The sequence below is a fragment of the Macaca thibetana genome, chromosome 1 (genome assembly GCF_024542745.1).
Source record: "Macaca thibetana thibetana isolate TM-01 chromosome 1, ASM2454274v1, whole genome shotgun sequence".
Classification (NCBI taxonomy): domain Eukaryota; kingdom Metazoa; phylum Chordata; class Mammalia; order Primates; family Cercopithecidae; genus Macaca; species Macaca thibetana.
Window position 1 is genome coordinate 195,035,646 of NC_065578.1, and position 18,219 is coordinate 195,053,864.

General features: G+C 46.3%; 1 protein-coding gene across 2 annotated transcripts in view; it reads left to right on the forward strand.

The window, feature by feature from the left end:
• The first annotated feature begins 360 nt into the window (after nucleotides 1-360).
• The window catches only part of GPR161 (G protein-coupled receptor 161), a 56,911-nt gene continuing 39,052 nt past the window's right edge, over nucleotides 361-18,219 (forward strand). The window contains exon 1 of one of the 2 annotated variants that reach the window (XM_050784874.1): nucleotides 361-636. In XM_050784874.1, coding sequence (XP_050640831.1) covers nucleotides 630-636 — 7 coding nt within the window. In that variant the 5' untranslated portion in view covers nucleotides 361-629. Of the gene's footprint in view, nucleotides 637-1,230; nucleotides 1,287-18,219 lie in introns of those variants that run through there. The other variant, XM_050784876.1, reaches the window with a different exon arrangement.

Consider the following 18,219-nt stretch of genomic DNA (forward strand, 5'->3'; position numbering starts at 1 on the left):
GTGTTTGGTAGGTGCCAGACAGTAAATTACTGTTCTAAATGGTGCCTCAGTGGCCCAATAATATTAATAATAAGGAAGCATCTCCCACAGTGTCAATCTGTAGACAAGGGAATAATTAATGTATTTATCAAAGCAGATGGATTTCAGAGGAATGTGAATCCTGCTGTAAGCACAGCATCAGGGTTTTTTTGTCTTTTTTTTTTCTTTTGCTGAAGTTTAGTGAACTGGGCTTTATAACTTCTTACCTGATTATTTTGTTGCCCTGTTTGTCCTTCCTTCTTTCCTTTTTTAGCAGTTCTACTCTGTGCTTCAACTTTCCATCCCCTTATTAAGACTGCTGCATAGAAAACGTAGGAGGCTGGAGACAGGCAGGGAAAGTGGGGAGTGAGGAAGGCAAAACAAACATTCTGAGAAGGAACTGTTCCGTCCCCCGAGCTGACAGCGCCCGCTCTTTGTTTTGTGATGACTGCTCCCTGGCCTTTTGGCTCCGAGGGAGTGCAGGGCAGCAGTGTGAAGACCTGTTTACGTCCACTCCCCACTCCCCGGGGCGGATTCACTGTGGTATTCACAGAGCCCGGGACAGAGCCTGGCAGGACGCAGATGGATGCTCGTGCCCGTCGGCTGGATGAATGAAAGGTGAGCAGCAAAGGCGATACCAGGATCTTCCACGGCGGGACTGGAGGAGGAGAATGGGACTGTGCGGAGCCTGCGGGAAGAATCTGAAAGTGTCTGTGTGATGCAGAGAGACATGGAAGAGGGGACGTCCCAGCGGCTGGAACTGGGACGCAGGAACGGGAACAGGGAAGGCCTAAGTTAGGGACCACAAAGGTTTTCAGGAGAAAAGTGCAGCGAGCCGAGAGGGTAAGGGCGAGACAAAGAGCAGCAGCCGAGGCTGTTCGTGGGAAGAAATGGGAAAGCAGCAGCCGGGAGGGCGGGCGAGCTGACGGACGCGAAGGAAGGGGCGCGGGTGGGGAGGGGCGCCGGGAGCCGCGCGGGGCGGGGCAGTGCGGGGCGCGGGGAGGCGGCTCGGGGCTTTGGGGGCCGGAGGGGCCCGGCCGGGCGTGGGGAAGGCGGGGCGCGGGCGCCGCAAAGTTACTTGGCCTGCGTTCGCCCGGGTCCGCGTGCTGGTGGCTGGCCCGCGGGAGGAGCGAAGCGGGGCTCGGCGGGCTGAAACCCGAAACCTCCAGTCCCGGAGCGCGGCGGGGAGGAAGGAAGCGGCGGCGGCGGTGGCCGAGGCGGGGAGGCGGCTGGGCCGGGGCCTGAGCTGCCGCGGCAGCGGCTCCTCGGTGAGCACTCGGCGTGGGACGCGGTCGCGGGCCCGGGCGGAGTGGGAGGTCGGGATGGAGCCGGGCTAAACTCATTGTGCGGGGTTGAGGGCTCAGGTTGCGGGCCGGGAAGGGTCCCCGCCCCCACGGCGCTCCCCTTCTCCTCGCGCCCCTCTCAGGGGTTGGGGCTGTCCTCTGGCCGCACTGCGCCTTGCTTTGGAGAGCTGGAGCTCTTTGTGGGAAGATGTTGGGGGCGCGCCCCTCGCCTGCGGCCTGGGGCTTCTGAGAGGCCCACCCCATTCTACTGGGTGCAGCCCGCCACCGTTTCTCCGGCGCCGCCCGAGGCCCCCTACCCAGTCCGCTGGATGGGAGGGCGTAGGTGCGTGCCCGGGACTCGGCCGATGCGGGCCGCGCCCCCTGGGGCCAAGAGACTTCACGACCCGCTCAGGGCAGAGGGTGTGGGGAGAGGCGGTCACGCCCCTCGGCTGGAATCCGTGAGGACCAGGTGAGCAACCTTCTCCCAGCCGGGACTCAGGGCGCTGTCTCCCCGAGCCTGGGCGGACGGCGGATGGCGCGCCCAGAAGTGGCCCGGCGCCGCGGGGTGGGCGGCTCTGCCTCTCAGATCTGCGGGAGGGAGATTCGGCTGGTTCTTGGAAAGGGGAGGACTTGACCAGCCCTCGGCGCCTTCTGGGCCAAGCTTAACCCCCGTGCAACCTTTGGACAAAGGCATATGGGATGAGAACGTCTGTGGGATAAGTGGGGTGTCTCCTGTGCTTCCCGGAGGTCTGCTTACCAGTAACCACACAGCTGCGCATTGGCATCGCTTTATATCACATCTTGGAGGCTATTTTTGCTCGTTATTGTACCTTTCATCCCTTTTGCAAAGTGCTTTCAAGAGCAGGTCATTTGATCCTCCTCCCTGTGAAGCCGTGAGGAGGTGTGTGGTTTTGGAGGGAAAGAACCTCAGTTCCTTGATTGTCCAGTGGAGACACTGATAACCTCAGGTGAGCCTGTCTCAGCGTGCTAGGGGCTGGGGGAGGATGGCCATCGTTGTGGCTCCTCCGTGGAGCCAGGCGTGGATTCAGCCCGGCCTCTTCTCCCCTAGTGACCTGGACCTCCAGATGATTTCTGGAGAGCTACTGCTTCGGGGGAATAGGCGGTTTTCCCTTGTAATCTATTTTACTGCAGCTACTGGGAGCAAGTGAAGAGAGGCATTTTTCAGGCCCTCAGGGCAGAAGGAGGAGGTGGGAGGGACCTCAGGTCACAGAGAAAGAGGCTCTTCAACTGTAACTGGAATCCATGGCACCCATTTCTGTTACTTCTTCCAGAGCACCTCTCCCGGTCCTCCTCCACACCTGTCTTATTTTATACTTGTCAGGTGCTTACAAGCACTTTCATATACACTTCTTCCTTCACACAACAGCCTTGTGAAGCTCTGCTAGCCCATTTGATAGGTGAGGAAACTGAGGCTCAGGAGAGATGAAGCATTCTTGCCCAGCTAAGTAAGCAGCCCAGATTGAACTCAGATCTTTTGCCTTGGTAATGCTTTTCACGTGGTTTCCTGATGGCACACAGGTGGGTCCTTTAACTCAGGGCTTCTCCCTGCCCTGTAGCTCCACCACCATAACATCAAGAATAGAGACCCCTCATTAAGAGGCCTGCTTGACATTTTGGAACTAAATCCAAGGCCGCAACGATATCCAAACCGTTCTCTTTGTGTTGCAGTCTGGTGCACTGGGAGTCCTCTGAGAGGTGAAGGAGCACTGTGTGGTCAGAGGGCTGTGAGCTCTCTGTTTGGGTTCCGAGGAAGACAGAATGGGCTGAACTGGAGCTGACCTAAATGTCAGCAAGAGGAGGTACAGTTCTGTGGTGTAAACGCCACTGCCAGTCGGGACCAGTCAGGAAGCCTGAGTGCAGGAGGCTGGTGGACAGGAGGGCTGAGTGGGAGCTGTGTGCTGCTAAGCCTGTCTCCAGTAAGGGGGCAGCTGCAGGTGCGGTAGGGCTCCATCACATGGTTGCCTGATCTTAGTTTTGGGGGAAGCTGTAAATTTTTACGGAAAAAAAGCTTCATATGTTTTTAAAGATAGCAACTGATTCAAAACATTTTTTTAAATGTGCATGCAGTTTAACCAAATTATGTGTGCAGGCTGCTTGTGACCTGCAGACTGCCCTTTTGCGTCTTCTGTGTGAGACCTTTGGAAGCTCTGACTGTCATTCTGAGATGCAGTAAAGCATGACAGCAGGGGAGAAATGGTGTCTTCTTGCTGTTTTTGTATAAGAACAAAAAACATCAACAGAACTAGAGATAGCTATCAATGCTACCTGGAGTTTGGAGGAGGGATTGACTTTATGACTCCATACTTCATTCATTCACCCAGTACTCATCTATGATTCTGTTTCTACACCAAGAGAAAAGGCTTACAACTAGTTTTAATCTATTTCCTTGCACATTTTATGTGCTCAGCAGGGGAGAGGACGGCATTCATGGCAAATATGTTTAGGGAGTGCTGGAGCATGAAAGAATTTGCAGTTGGCCAGGGGTAAAACATGAGGAGGTATATTTCAATTTTATTTTGGTTTGTGTTTGTTTTATACTCAAGCAATGGGTGAGAGAACACTGTGTTAAGAGCACGATCTGAAGTCAGCCTACCTCCCAGCCCTGCCCCTTATAAACTTGTGACCTTAGGTAAATAATGTAAAGCATTCATGGAATATAGTAATTTTTCAAAACTAAGAGCTGTAAAATATTTTTAAAACATAGTCACATATAGGAAAATAAATTAAATTCCCTTCCACCTCTTCTCTATTCCTTCTCCCCACCTTTGAGATAATCACTGTAAATGTCTATCTTTTTAGGTCTTTTTCAATGTGCTTAATACGCTCACCAAGCCTGGAAACATAGGCGAATATATAGTTTATTGATATTATATAAAACATGATAAAATAGTATTGTCTACATTTCTGACTTTAGGACCAACCTGAATATATTGAATATACTTGAAAAAATACATAAATGAAGCTGGGCATGGTGGTGCACACCTGTAGTCCCAGTTACTTGGTAGGCTGAGGTGGGAGGATTGCTTGAGCCTGAGAGTTCAAGTCCAGCATGGACAACATAGTAAGACTCTGTTTGTTAAAAAAAGAAAAACATAAATGGGGTTATATAATAATGCTCTGTGGTTTATTTTTTTGATTTAACAGTGTGACTTAGAAGTCATTCAGTAACAATAACAGATACATTGTACTTCACTCTTTTTAATAACAACATAGTATTTCATAGTGTCAGTTTCCTATAAATTATTTAAACATTCCCCTATTGATGGACTCTTAGATTGGCTTCCAACTTAATCTAGATTTTCTGTGTATCTTTATCTGTGTACATGTACAATATTTCTGGGTAAAAATTGTTCCTGGATGTGAGATTTGTGGATCAAAGGAAATGTACATTTTAAGTGGTTATTTATGCAGAGTTCTCTTTGTTTCTTTAGGTCTGGAAGATTGTGTAGAAAAAGAGACTGAATTATTTACTGTATTTATTTAAGGTTATTTGTTTGAGAGTAAGTAGTGAATTGGAAAGGTATAGCATTCAAAAGTTATAAAAGGCAACATCTCCCTCCCACTCCTCTTTCCTAGCCCTCTTTTTCCTTTTTTGGATATAACTAATTTTACCAGTTTTTGTGCATTCTTTCAGAAATAGTCCATGCACCTGCAAGCAAATAAAATGTACCTTCTCGGCTGGGCACAGTGGCTCATGCCTGTATGTAATCCCAGCATTTTGGGAGGCTGAGGCAGCAGATCATCTGAGGTCAGGAATTCAAGACCAGCCTGACCAATAAGGAGAATGGCTTGAACCCGGGAGGTGGTGGTTGCAGTGAGCCGAGACCGTGCCATTGCACTCCATCCTGGGCAACAAGAGCAAAGCTCCGTCTTAAAAAACAAACAAATAAACAACCACAACACAAACAAACCCAAAAATGTACCTTCTGTTTTCTCTCTTTCAGAAATAAATATGATAGCATATTATATGCCCTGTTCTACATAGGGCATTAGAAAAGTTTAACCTAGATCTTGGAGACCATTTTATATCAGTTATGTGCATTTTATTTTTATTACAGGCGTGTGCCACCACGCCTGGCTAATTTTTGTATTTTTAGTAGAGAAGGAGTTTCACCATATTGGCAAGGCTGGTCTCAAACTCCTGACCTCAGGGGATTTGCCCCCCTCGGCCTCCCAAAATGCTGGGATTACAGGCTTGAGCTATCGCGCCCGGCCAGTTATGTGCATTTTAAATGCTGATGTATTCTTCCAAGTTTACCCTAAATTGATTGCTTACACTTCCTCTAATTCCTCCATCAAATTCTTTGCCAATTTTTTTAACTGAGCTGTTTGTAATTTCATCAACTTGTGAGGCTCTTTCTAAATTCTGGACTTTAATCCTTTTCTTGTTAATAAATCAAATATCTTTATGTCTTCTTCCCCAACTTTGCTTATTGTACCTTTGATTGTCCAGAAGTATTTAATTTTTATGAAGTTAAATCTCTATCATTTTTCTTTGTTTTCATGTTTTCTGTCTTGCTTAGGAAGTCCCCTCCTATTTCAAGAGTACATTTTCCTAAATTTTCTCTTTTCTCTCCATTCTTTCTTTGCTTTTCTCCATTTAAAAATATTTTAAATTTTGGCTTTTCCTGTATGTATTTTTCCTCCTTGTCACTTTAGCCAATCTATATTTTCTTTGACTTTTATAGTAACTTTTATTTTTTCTTTTTCTAACCAAGTCTTAAGGATGAGCTCTTCTCCAGGTGGGTGAGGAGGGAGAGATGGCATTCTGGGCGGTGACAACAGTGTACAGAGCCACAGAGTTGAGAACAACAGTGAGTGTTTGAAGAACTGTGAGAATTCAGGATGGTCGAGGTAGAGGGTATCTGCAAATGAATAAATTCTGCATGTGGCAGGGAATAGCATGAAATGGTCTGGCTGTGTAGGGGCCAATCAGGCTGGCAATAATTGGGAGGAGAGATTGGTGCGGGGCGGGTGAGATCGAAGATATGAAGAAGAGAGAAACGCCTGTTAATAGTCCAGGGAAAAGATGGTGAGGCTCTGAGCTGGGGTAATGGCAGTGAGGATGAAGTTTTGACTTAGAACTAGTGATGCACTGGAAGTCTGTGATAGGAAATGGAACCAATTGCTTACGTTATCTCATTCAATCCTAGAGAGTCAGTATGGAAATCCACGGCTCAGACATGTTCATTAATACACCCATGGTGACACAGTCAGAAACTGTCAGTCAGGGCCTAAGCCCCATCGGGATTCCCTTAAGGAGTGGCCTAGGATGTCCTAGGCTTCTCTCCTGAGAGATTGGGTGGGTGGTGATGTTTTATCTAGGGTAGAGAAAAATATGAGGAATAGCATAGTGGGATGGTAGCAGCAGAGATGTGAATTCCATTTTGTGCATGTTATATCTGAGGTGCCTGAGTGTGACATATGGGAGACAACATCTACAAGGTGGGTGGATGTGAATCTGGAGCACCAAAGAGTTTCTAGGCTATAGATGGAGATTTTGGAGTCATCAGTGTTTAAGTGGGCATAGAGAGGGAGCATATAGTGAGAAGAGGTATCAGATAGGATTCTTTCTTTTGCAAGTGGTAGAATATCCAGTTCAAATCCACTTAAGCAAAAAGGAAAGCTATTGGCTCATGTCATTAAAATGCTCGAGTGTATTTGGCTTCTGGTGTGGGTTCAGGGTTCAAGTGATTTTTAAGAGGACCCATTTTCTCCCTGGTTTTTGACCTTTATGCTAAGATTCTGTGTGGTGATCCCCAGCAGCTCTGGCAAGGGGGAAAGCTGCAGGTTCAAATCCAATGTGAAAGGGATACCATCCTCCCAGCTGTTTCAGCAACACTGTCATTACGTAAGAGGAAGTTGAAAGATGCTGACTGGCAAGGCATAGGTCATGTGTCCCCCATCCATGACGCCACATGGATGTGGTGTGTGAAAAGGGTGGGTCTCCAGAGGAGCAACTGCTGGACAAGGGTAAGAGATATTGAGGAGGCTGACAGTTAATTTCCTCTGTAGATGAGAAAGGAATAGTGCCCCAGAGGGCATCTTGGAAAACTGCAGCACTTACGGCGTAGGATGATTAGCAGTAAGCAAGACTGGTAGGGAACCAAAGGATGGAGAAACAGGAGAGAGGCGCTCAGGGGAGACAAGGGAAGAGGGAGTCTCAAAAAAATGAAAGGAGTCAGAAGTGTCAGATGCTGCCGAGAGCTCAATAAGGGCCCATTGGGTTTGGCTAGGATGTTATGGTGACCTTGCCCAAAGCAAAGAGTCACTTATTTTGACCTTGGCTAGGACTACCCTCTAGAGGACTCCTGTGCTTACCTGTCTCTGCATTGCCCACCTCAGCCCTGGGTTGGCCAGGTAAGGGCAGAGGGTGTAGTGATGGCAGTCAGGAAATTTGTGCTTTGTCAGTAGGTACGTCTATGACTGTGGGTAACTCATTTCAGCCCTTTGGGCTTTCATTTTGTCATCTGTAAAATGATAGACTAGAATGAGTTACTTCGAAGACCTCTTTTAGCTCCAAAATGTTGGCATCTTTAAGGAGATTAGTGAATCTAAACATTTCTTAACACCTCTGTTACCATGACCCTGGTCCAAGCCTTTGTCTCCACTTGGGCCACAGCGGTGGCCTCCTAACTGGGGTCCCTGCCTCCACGCTTGCCTCCTGCAGTCCACCCTTCACCCAGCAGCAGGCACAGTGACCTCTTGAAAACGTCAGTCAGTCATGTCTCTCCAGCGGCGTCCTCTCACATGTAGAATCCAATCCATACTCTTTCTCCATGCCTGCAGTGCTTTTTGTAATCTGGCTCCCGACTGTCTCCAAAGTCTGCTGTTCTCTTCCTCACTCCTCTCCAGCTTTCTTGCTAATCCTTAAACACGCCGAGCTCATTCCAGCCTCAGGGCCTTTGCAAGGGCTCTCCCCTGTCCTGCCCGAGATTCCCTCGCATCATTTTCTGGTCTCTGCCCAAATGTCGTGTCCTCGGAGAGCCTTCCCTGATGACCCACCCCCAACCCAGACACCCATTCCCTCTCCACTTACCCTGTTTGATCTTTCTTTACTGCACCTACTACCCAGAATTGTTTCCTATTTTTTAAATTTGTTTACTGTCCGTGTCCCCACCTCCAAAATGTAAGCTTCTAGATGGGAGAGATTTGAGCATGTCTTGTTCAGGGCTATGCCCCAGCTGTAGAGTCGAGCTGGGCACAGAGCAGCTCTTCAGTAAACGTATTTTGTGTAGCTCAATGAGGAATGGGAAAACAAGAATATAGGAGTGTCCAGAAACCAGTGGCAGTGTGGCTATCATGGTGAGGGAGGGAGGGGACAGCCCTGTGCCTGAGGCATCTGTCTCACATATGGCCATCAGAAAAAAATGTACTCCTTTTAACTGTTTAAAAATAATATTCTCAGTTTTAGCAATATGGGCTTGGTTTGCCTGGCTCGATGAGGATAATAAATAAAAAATAATTAAGGGTAAAAACCAATTCACGTAGTCATTATTGTTTATCTTGTGATAGAAGTAATCATCTCAGTCTTGTTCTCAGCACAGCTTCCATCTCTTGTCTTCTCAGAGCATGTGTATGTTTTTGTTTATGGAAGGGCCTGTTTTATTTTTCTTGATCTGTTTATTAAGTACATACAGTAAAAAACAGAATGAGAAGAATGAACCCAAATTGTTCACTTAGAGCAGGTTTTCTCAACCTCCGCACTATTGACATTTTTGACCAGATAATTCTTTTGTTGTTGGGAGCTATCTTGTATATTGTAAAATGTTCCACAACATCCCTAGCCTTAGATGCCAATAGTATCCCCCAGGTGTGACAACCAAAAATGTCTCCAGGCATATCCAGATGTGTGGGATCTGGAGAAGGGGGATTGAAAACTAGTGATGTAGGATAGTGGGGTAGGGAGTGGGTTTGATTGTTATCTAGTGTCTTCTGCTTGGACATTTTCAGACCCTCCCCAGCTAACCTCATTCTTTTCACTTATGTCATTTCAGCTCTTCTGCTTAAAAAGAAAATATATGCAATTTCAGGGAAGGGGTTTTGAGCCAAAGGAAGCATGGAATATCAGCCCCACAGTTACAGGTGGAGGTAAATTAAAATTTCATCTTTCTCAGTCAGCTGCTTACCTGGGTGCCCACAACCCTCAGCCTGAGCATCTGTGTGGTAGCTGAAGCAGCCCAGTTCTGGGAGGGGGCATCTTCCTATAGTGGGGCTTCAAATCTTGAGGCCCTGAACCCCTTACGGAGTCAAAGACACTTCCATTTTGCATTCTCTTGCAATGCATCTTTTCTGTCTTCCATTTCATCTCTTCCTTATCAACAAGTAGTTGATATGTTCTGGCTGTGTTCCCAGCCAAATCTCATCTTGAATTGTAACTCCCACAATTCCCATGTGTCATAGGAGGAACCCAGTGGGAGGTGATTGAATTATGGGAGTGGGTGGGTCTTTCTTGTGCTGTTCTCATAGTGCATGACTCTCATGAGATCTGATGGTTTTAAAAATGGGAATTTTTGCCTGCTGCCATCCATGTAAGATGTGACTTGCTCCTCCTTGCCTCCCAGCCATGTGTAACTGTAAGTCCTTTTTCTTAAACCGTAAAACCTTTTTCTTCCCAGTCTTGGGTATATTTTTATCAGCACTGTAAAAATGGACTAATAGAGTAGTTGAATGAAATCTCTTTGGCTTTAACTACAATTTAAAAAATTTATTTTTATTTTTATTTTTTTATGAGATAGAGTCTCACTGTGTCACCCAGTCTGGAGTGCAGTGGCGCCATCTTGGCTCACTGCAACCCCTGCCTCTCAGGTTATTCTCCTCCTTAGCCTCCTGAGTTGCTGGGATTACAGGCGCCTGCCACCATGCCCAGCTAATTTTTGTATTTTTAATAGGGACGGGGTTTCACCATGTTGGTCAGGCTGGTCTCAATCTCCTGACCTTAGGTAATCCACCTGCCTCGGCCTCCCAAAGTGCTGGGATTATAGGCGTAAGCCACTGCACCCGGCCAGCTTTAATTAAAATTTGAAAGGGAAAAAAAGAATTGAGTTTTCTTTTCATGTCTTAAGTAATTTTCGTAAACATTCCTTGAGTTTATCTTCTGACAACTTTCTGCTTGCTACTTTTACCCTCATTACCTCATAGATTCCTCTTGGCAGTCGTATAAAGTAGGGTATATCTACTCTGTTTTTTGGTCTTAGGAGAAATTGAGTCTCAGAGAGGTTAAGGGACACACACACAGTCACAGGAAATTCAGACCTGGGTTTGGTGAAGATTCCAAAGCCCATGTTCTTTCTATTCGATATCAGGTTTAAGTGGATATTAGTGTAGGGGGAATATAAAATATTTGTTTTCTCCACATGCAGAGTGCTGTTGGGAATTCAAAGGGGAAACTGAGGAAGCATTCATAAGCTTTCTGGAAGGGAAAACATCCTCACCTAAAATAAAATCTTGTATTATGACCGGGTGTGGTGACTCATGCCTGTAATCCCAACAATTTGAGCGGCCACTGTGGTCAGATTGCTTGAGCCCAGGAGTTTGAGACCAGCCTGGGTAATATAGCAAAACCCCCTCTTTACAAAAACAGTACAAAAATTAGCTAGGTGTGGTGGCACACACCTGTAGTTTCAGCTACTTGGGAGGCTGAGGTGGGAAGGTCACCTGAGTCCAGGAGTTTGAGGCTACAGTGAGCTATGATCACTCCACTGCACTCCAGGCTGTGTGATAGAGTGAGACCCTGTCTCAAAAAAACAAAACAAAACAATACTTATGTTATGAGAAGACATGAATGTCTGAAAGGATAACTAAAATATAAAAAGCAAACTGTAGACCAGAAGAGATGGTAAGGGTCATTGTAGAGGTAGCATTTCCTGGAAAGGCAAAGGCCTCTTCAGAGTTCTTAAGGTGGACTAGAGATAGATGGTGTTCAAATAAGTGGCAAGGTGAGTGGCCGGGGTAGGGAATGGCTTATGGTGGTGACCTCCGAGCTCTCTCAGGCTGCGTGCATCCTCTCCTGCCCTTTAGTGTCACTTCAACTGGAGAAAATGCTCAGTTACAGAAAGCTGCTGTGAGTGAATGACAACATAAACAAGGAATTTGAATTATATTGACCGCAATAGCATCTATAGACATTTTCAGAATAATAGTTTACATATGTGTGCGACCTCATTTATTTGGTCTTCAGACAGCTAGGGGTATATTTGGTTGGGAGACCCTTCACAGTAGCTGCCACCCACGATTTGGGAATGCCTAACTTAGAGGATGTGTCATAGTAGAGTTTATAGGGGAAATAAAAATAGGGCTGGGCGCGGTGGCTCACGCCTGTAATCCCAGCACTTTGGGAGGCCGAGGCGGGCGGATCACAAGGTCAGGAGTTTGAGACCAGCCTGGCTAACACGGTGAAACCCCCATCTCTACTAAAAATACAAAAATTAGCTGGGCCTGGTGGTGGGTGCCTGTAGTCCCAGCTACTCGGGAGGCTGAGGCAGGAAAATCGTTTGAACCCAGGAGGTGGAGATTGCAGTGAGCTGAGATTGCGCCATTGCACTCCAGCCTGGACGACAGGGTTTGACTGTCTCAAAAAAAAAAAGGGAAAAAAAGGGAGAAGCAAGATAAGATAATCAATAAATTGTACATGTTATGCAAGCCTATGCAAATATCTTCTGCACTGACACCTATGGTCTCTTCAAAAAAATTCTTATTTTCTGGAGTTGGCCTTTTGAAAGATTCTAATGAAAGTCTTTCAGTATAAAACGTATTTGTCTGCACTTACATATTGGCCTTTCTGATGGTCTAAAATCCAACAGGACTCAAGAGTCTTGTTTAAATTTTTGTTTAAATTCAGCAGTTTCCCTCCTATAACTTAAAACATATTAAGTCCTACTCTGGGCCCTAGACTATTTCAAGGGTCCCTGTTTCCTGGAACAAATGAGCCCTCCCCAAAGGCACAGGAGGAAATGACTTGTGTCTGACAGAGTCTGTACTCAGAGAACTTTGCACTGAAGCCCTCCCTCAGGATAATAGTAGCATTTACTTTACGCAGACCTTTAATACGCTTGACAAGGGAAACTGCAGATAAGTATACTTTTATAGGGAAAAGGGGCAGCTGAAAGTTGAAAGAAATTACAGAGAAAGTATAAAAAGGAGACAGAGCATGTGCAATACACATTTGATGTAAGAGGAAAACATTTTGGTTATAAGTCCATTTTGTGTTGCTATACAGGAATACCTGAGGCTGGGTAATTTATAAAGAAAATAATTTATTTGGCTCATGGTTCTGCAGACTGGACAAGAGGCATGGCGCCAGCATCTGCTTCTGGTAAGGCCTCCCATGGCAAAAGGAGGAGCAGGCGTGCACACAGCTTGAGAGGGAGTGGGAGAGCAATGGGAGGAGCACCACCCTCTGCATGAGCTCATAGAGCAAGAACTTACTACTATGGGGATGGCACCAAGCCTGCCCCCACGACCCAAACACCTCTAGGCCACACCTTCGACACTGGGGATCACATTTCAACGTGGGATTTACAGGGGACAAATATCCAAACCATATAAACGACCTTTACCAGTCTTGAGGGAATCACTGTGTTTTGGATCATGTAATAATGACTCACTGTGATAACCCACTAGCTGAGTGACTGTGGGCAAGCTAACAACCTTCTCCGAGGTTCCAGAAGAAAATGCTCCCATTAGAATTGCTCTCTAAGGTTTTTCCCAAGTGAAAGTTCCACGTATCTTGGCATTTAATGACCTCAAATTATTATGAAAATTATGTTTTGTATACCTTATTTTAAAATACAGAAAAATGTGTGATAGATTTTCATGAATTTTGCTTAAAGGCTTAAAGAGTTTTGGTAGTTTCAGGGTGGTATTAATAAAACTCGACCAATTCAGAAAACTCAGCTCTCTAGAATGGAGCATTTCCTGAGGATTAGCTTGAGTGTTAGTGCATTTTTGAAAGGGAAATTGTAACTGGACACCCTCTTCTTCCAATGATTAGAATGTTTGATTTTATTTGGAGTTATCATGGAAAAAAGGGATACGAGTTAGGGTTGCAGCAGTGTTTGAACTGGGGGTTGAGGAGAATGGGACAGGGTGGACGGAAGAGGGAGATGGATGGGCAGATGAAGACGTGGTGGCAGCAATCCTTACCAGCAGCTGAGCTGACTGCATCATCATATTCATCACAGCACAGTTTGCCTTCCTCAGCACCTCTCTTCTCACTTTCAACCTGTGTGTCAAGTCAGGATTGCTTTTCACAACATGCGAAGGCAACCCTGCTACAGGACTTAACCAAAAAGGGGTTGACTAGCTGGGGTTGGGTGTAGTGACTTCACAGTTCATTAAGTAGCTTGGACTGCTTCAGCATCAGACGGACTTGGAACAGTTCTGATCTTTTGTGACCCAGCTTCACCTTAGGGATTTTCTGCTTTCTATTGCATGGGACTTACAGCTACATGATCAAAAAATGGCTCTTCACATTCACCTTCAAGCATTGACTTTGAGTTCCAGTCAGGAGAAAGGGAAAGGAGAAGGGTAAAAGCCACAGCTGAGTCTGTCCCTTTGTATTGGGGAATGACTTTCCACCACTTTGTAGACTGGGTCTAACGGCCACTCCAGCTTCCATGCAAGCAAGTGTGTATGTGTATGTGTGTGTGTGTGTGTGTAAATGTAATTTTTTTGAGACAGGGTCTTGCTTTGTTGCCCAGGCTGGGGTGTAGTGGTACAATCGTAGATCACTGCAGCCTTGACCTTCTGGGCTCAAGCCATCCTTCTCCCTCAGCCTCCTGATTAGCTGGGACTACAGGTATGCATTACCATGCCTGGCTAATTCTTTGTTTCTTTCTTTGGTTTTTAGCAGATACAAGATCTTGCTGTGTTTTCCAGGCTGCTCTTGAACTCCTGAGCTCAAGCAATTTTCTTGCCTTGGCCTCCCAAAGTGTTGGGATTATAGGCATGAGCCCCCATTCCTGAACCAAGCCAGTATATTTTTGTAGGCACATTTGGTACCCCACATGAAATCAGGGTTCTTTTGATAGAAGAGGAGAATGGATGTTGGCTGGATAATGAATAGTGTCTGCTACTCTTCTGCAGAGTAAACAGGAAATGCCTAGTGTGTCAAGGTGTCTAGTGTCTCATTGTTCCTATATTTATTCATCACAATTATTGAACATCTACGATGTGCCAGGCACTTTTCTAGGTGCTGATTAGAAAATTTACAGACCAAAATTTCCTCGCCCTCGTGGAACCTACAGTCTTGTGAAAGAGTAAGACATTAACAAGATATAAGGACACACACATGTGCTAAGGACAAAAAGCAAAGAAGGGGATGGGCCAGGAAGTGTTGGAGTGGGTATGAAGTGTTACATAGTATGGATGGGGAAGGCTCTGCTGAAAAGGTGAGTTAAAGGTAAGGGCATTCTGGGCACAGGAAACAGCAAATGCAAAGCCCCTGAGCTGGAAATGTGCTTGATGGATTTCAGAAATAGTGAGGAGGCTAGTGCGTTGGAGTAGAAAGAATCAAAGGTAATTTTTATTATGAGATTGGAGTGGTAATGGAGAGCCAGGCCTTGGAGGGAGCTGCAGGTCTAGGTAACAACTTTGGGCTTGCTCTGAGTGACATGGGAATCCTTTTACGGTTTTGAGCAAAGCCGTGACTTGTTTTGATGTCTGTTTTAACAGGTTCACTGTGGTTGCTATATTGAGAAAAGGGGAAGAGTGGAAGCAGGAGGATTCGTGGGAAGCTATTTTAATAATCCAGAGAAGATATAATGTAGCCTGGTCGAGAGTGGTGGTAGCAGAGAACAGTAAGACAAAGGTGATTTCTGGATACTTTTCAAACCTAGAGCCAGTAGATTTGCTAATGGACTAAGTCCGGGGCATGAGAGAATGAGGAGCCAGGAGTGACTCCATAGTCTAGGGCCTGCACAACTGGAAGGATGGGGTGGCGCACGTGGAATGAGGAGGAACACAGGAAGAGCAGCTTGAGAGGTGAAAGACTCAAAATCTGGTTTTGGACACAGGCTTGCAATGCCTGTGACATGCAGGTGGAGATGTTGGTCGGCGGTAGGAGTCTGGAGCTCCAGGGAGTGGCACTGGCTTATCTCCATCTGAGCAGGGGCTCCTGGCACGGTTGCCTGTTGAAACACCACAGCCACTTCTGGCAGCAGCGCCAAACAGACTTACAACAGCCTTGGGCAGTTGTGATCTTTTGTGACCCAGCTTCACCTCAGGGATTTGCTGGGAGGCCAGGCCATGGGCCAGTGTCTGTGGAGGCTTCCTCACGCCTGCTCTGGAAGGGCTGGAATTTCTGCCCTCTCCCACGGAGGGAATGACGTGGTTGAGGCTGGGGCAGCCAGCGGGCTACCAGAGGAAAAAAATCCCTGCCTAATGTGCAGCTCAAACAGTGATTTCTGTGAGGACTTGCTTGATCTTCAGGTTGCTAAAGCTGTCACAGAAAGCTGTGTGGATCCCCAGCTGTTTTTTCTTCTCTGTTCCTAAAGCGCTTTCCTCTGGGGACCTGAGACTCTCCCCAGTGTGAGCTGTCTTCATCACGAGTCCTGCTAGTTGCTTGTGGATTTTCTAGGAGGCTGACATGGACCTCTGCTGTCTGTGCTGACTGGGAAACATGAAGGGGTGAAGACAGCTTTTAATATAAGAGGTGGAGACCTGGGAGAGAGGCCAGTTGTCCTTTTAAAAAATTCACTGACTGTCTATGGTTGAGAGCCCAGTTTTGCTTAGGATTACGTGTCCCTCACATTTTCCTACATGCCGCAACAAAAACTGCAGAGGGAGTTGATTCACAAAAAGTAGAGTTCTATTTTACCATGTCACCTGGGGAGTTGTCCCACTTGCTGGGGTGGGCGCAGCATGATTAATGGTTTTATTCAGTGGGCTCGGCCTTGGAAGTCACTGCTGTATTAGTTCCTTGAGAGCAATAATTAATGCCAGACAAGGTCTTAGTTTCCTCATATGTTACAGGAGGAGGTTAGACTAGATGTTTTCTAAGGATCTTATCTCTAACAATGGGTGAGAAGCTGTGGAAATAGCTGGCTTCCTTCATTTCATGACTCTCCAATCCCTGTGGGACAGAGAAGTTAAACAGAAGATGCCTAGATATGTTTTTTCTTCCAAAATTTTAAAATTATGGTAAAATACACATAACATAAAGTTTACTGTCTGCATTAGTTCGTTTTCACACTGCAATAAAGAAATAGCTAAAACTGGGTAATTTATAAAGGAAAGAGGTTTATTTGAATCACAGTTCTGCATGCTGGGTAGTCCTCAGGAAACTTATAATTATGGCAGAAGGAAAAGTAGAAGCACATACCTTCTTCACAAGGCAGCAGGAGAGAGTGAGCACTCAGGGAAACTGCCACTTTTAAAACCATCGGGTCTCCTGAGAACTCTGTCAGTATCATGAGAACAGCATGAGGGAAATCGCCTCGATGATCCAATCGCCTCCCACCAGGTCCCTCCCTCAACATGTGGGGATTACAATTTGAGATGAGATTTGGGTGGGGACACAGAGCCAAACCATATCATTCTTCCCCCGGCCTCTCCCAAATCTCATGTCCTTTTCACATTTCAAAACCAATTATCCCTTCCCAACAGTCCCTCAAGGCCTTAACTTATTCCAGCATTAACCAAAAAGTCCAAGCCCAAAGTCTTATGTAAGACAAGGCAAGTCCCTTTTGCCTAGAGCCTGTAAAATCAAAAGCAAGTTAGTTACTTCCAAAATACAATGGGGGTACAGGCATTGGGTAAATGTTCCCATTCCAAATGGGAGAAATTGGCCAAAACAAAGGGACCACAGACTCCATGCAAGTCTGAAACCCAGCTGGGCAGTCATTAAATCTTAAAGCTCCAAAATCTCCTTTGACTCTATGTCTCACATCCAGGGCATGCTGATGCAAGGGATGGGCTCCCATAGCCTTGGGCAGCTCCACCCCTGTGGCTCTTCGGGGTACAGCCTCTGTGGCTGCTTTCACGAGCTGGTTGAGTGCCTGCGGCTTTTCCAGATGCATGGTGCAAGCTGTCGGTGGATCTATCTTTCAGGGGTCTGGAGGACGGTGGTCCTCTTCACACATCTTCACTAGGCAGTGCCCCGGTGGGGACTCTGTGTGGGGGCTCCAACCCCACATTTCCCTTCTGCACTGCTCTAGTAGAGTTTCTTCATGAGGGCTCTGCCCCTGCAGCAGACTTCTGCCTGGACATTCAGGCATTTCCATACATCCTCTGACATCTAGGTGGAGGTTCCCAAGGCTCATCTCTTATCTTCACTGCACCTGCAGACCCAATACTACATGGAAGCTGCCAAGGCTTGGGGCTTGCACCCAGTGAAGCAATGTGAGGACTCCCTCACTACCACGAGAACAGCATGAGGAAACCACCCCCATGATCTGATCACCTCCCAGCAGGTCCCTCCCTTGACATGTGGGGGTTACAATTTGAGATAAGATATGTGTGGGGACACAGAGCCAAGAAATATTACCATCTTAACCATTTTTAAGTGCACAGTTGAGTGGTATTAAGTACATTCATTTTGTCGTGCAGCCATCACCACCATCCATCTGCAGAAGTCTCCAGCTTGTAGAAACCCTATTCCCATTAAACCACAACTCCCCATTCCGCCCTCCATCCAGGTCCTGGCAACTACTATTCTACTTTGTATTTCTAATTTTGACTACTCTAGATACCTCATGTAAGTAGAATCATAAAATAGTTGTCTTTTTGTGATTAGCGTATTTTACTTAGCGTATGTCCCCAGGTTTCATCCATGTTACAGCAAATGTCAGAAGTTCCTTCCTTTTCTAAGACTGAATAATATGTATGTATGTATATATATACTACAATTTGCTAATCCATTCAGCCCTTGATGGAGATTTGGGTTGCTTCTACATTT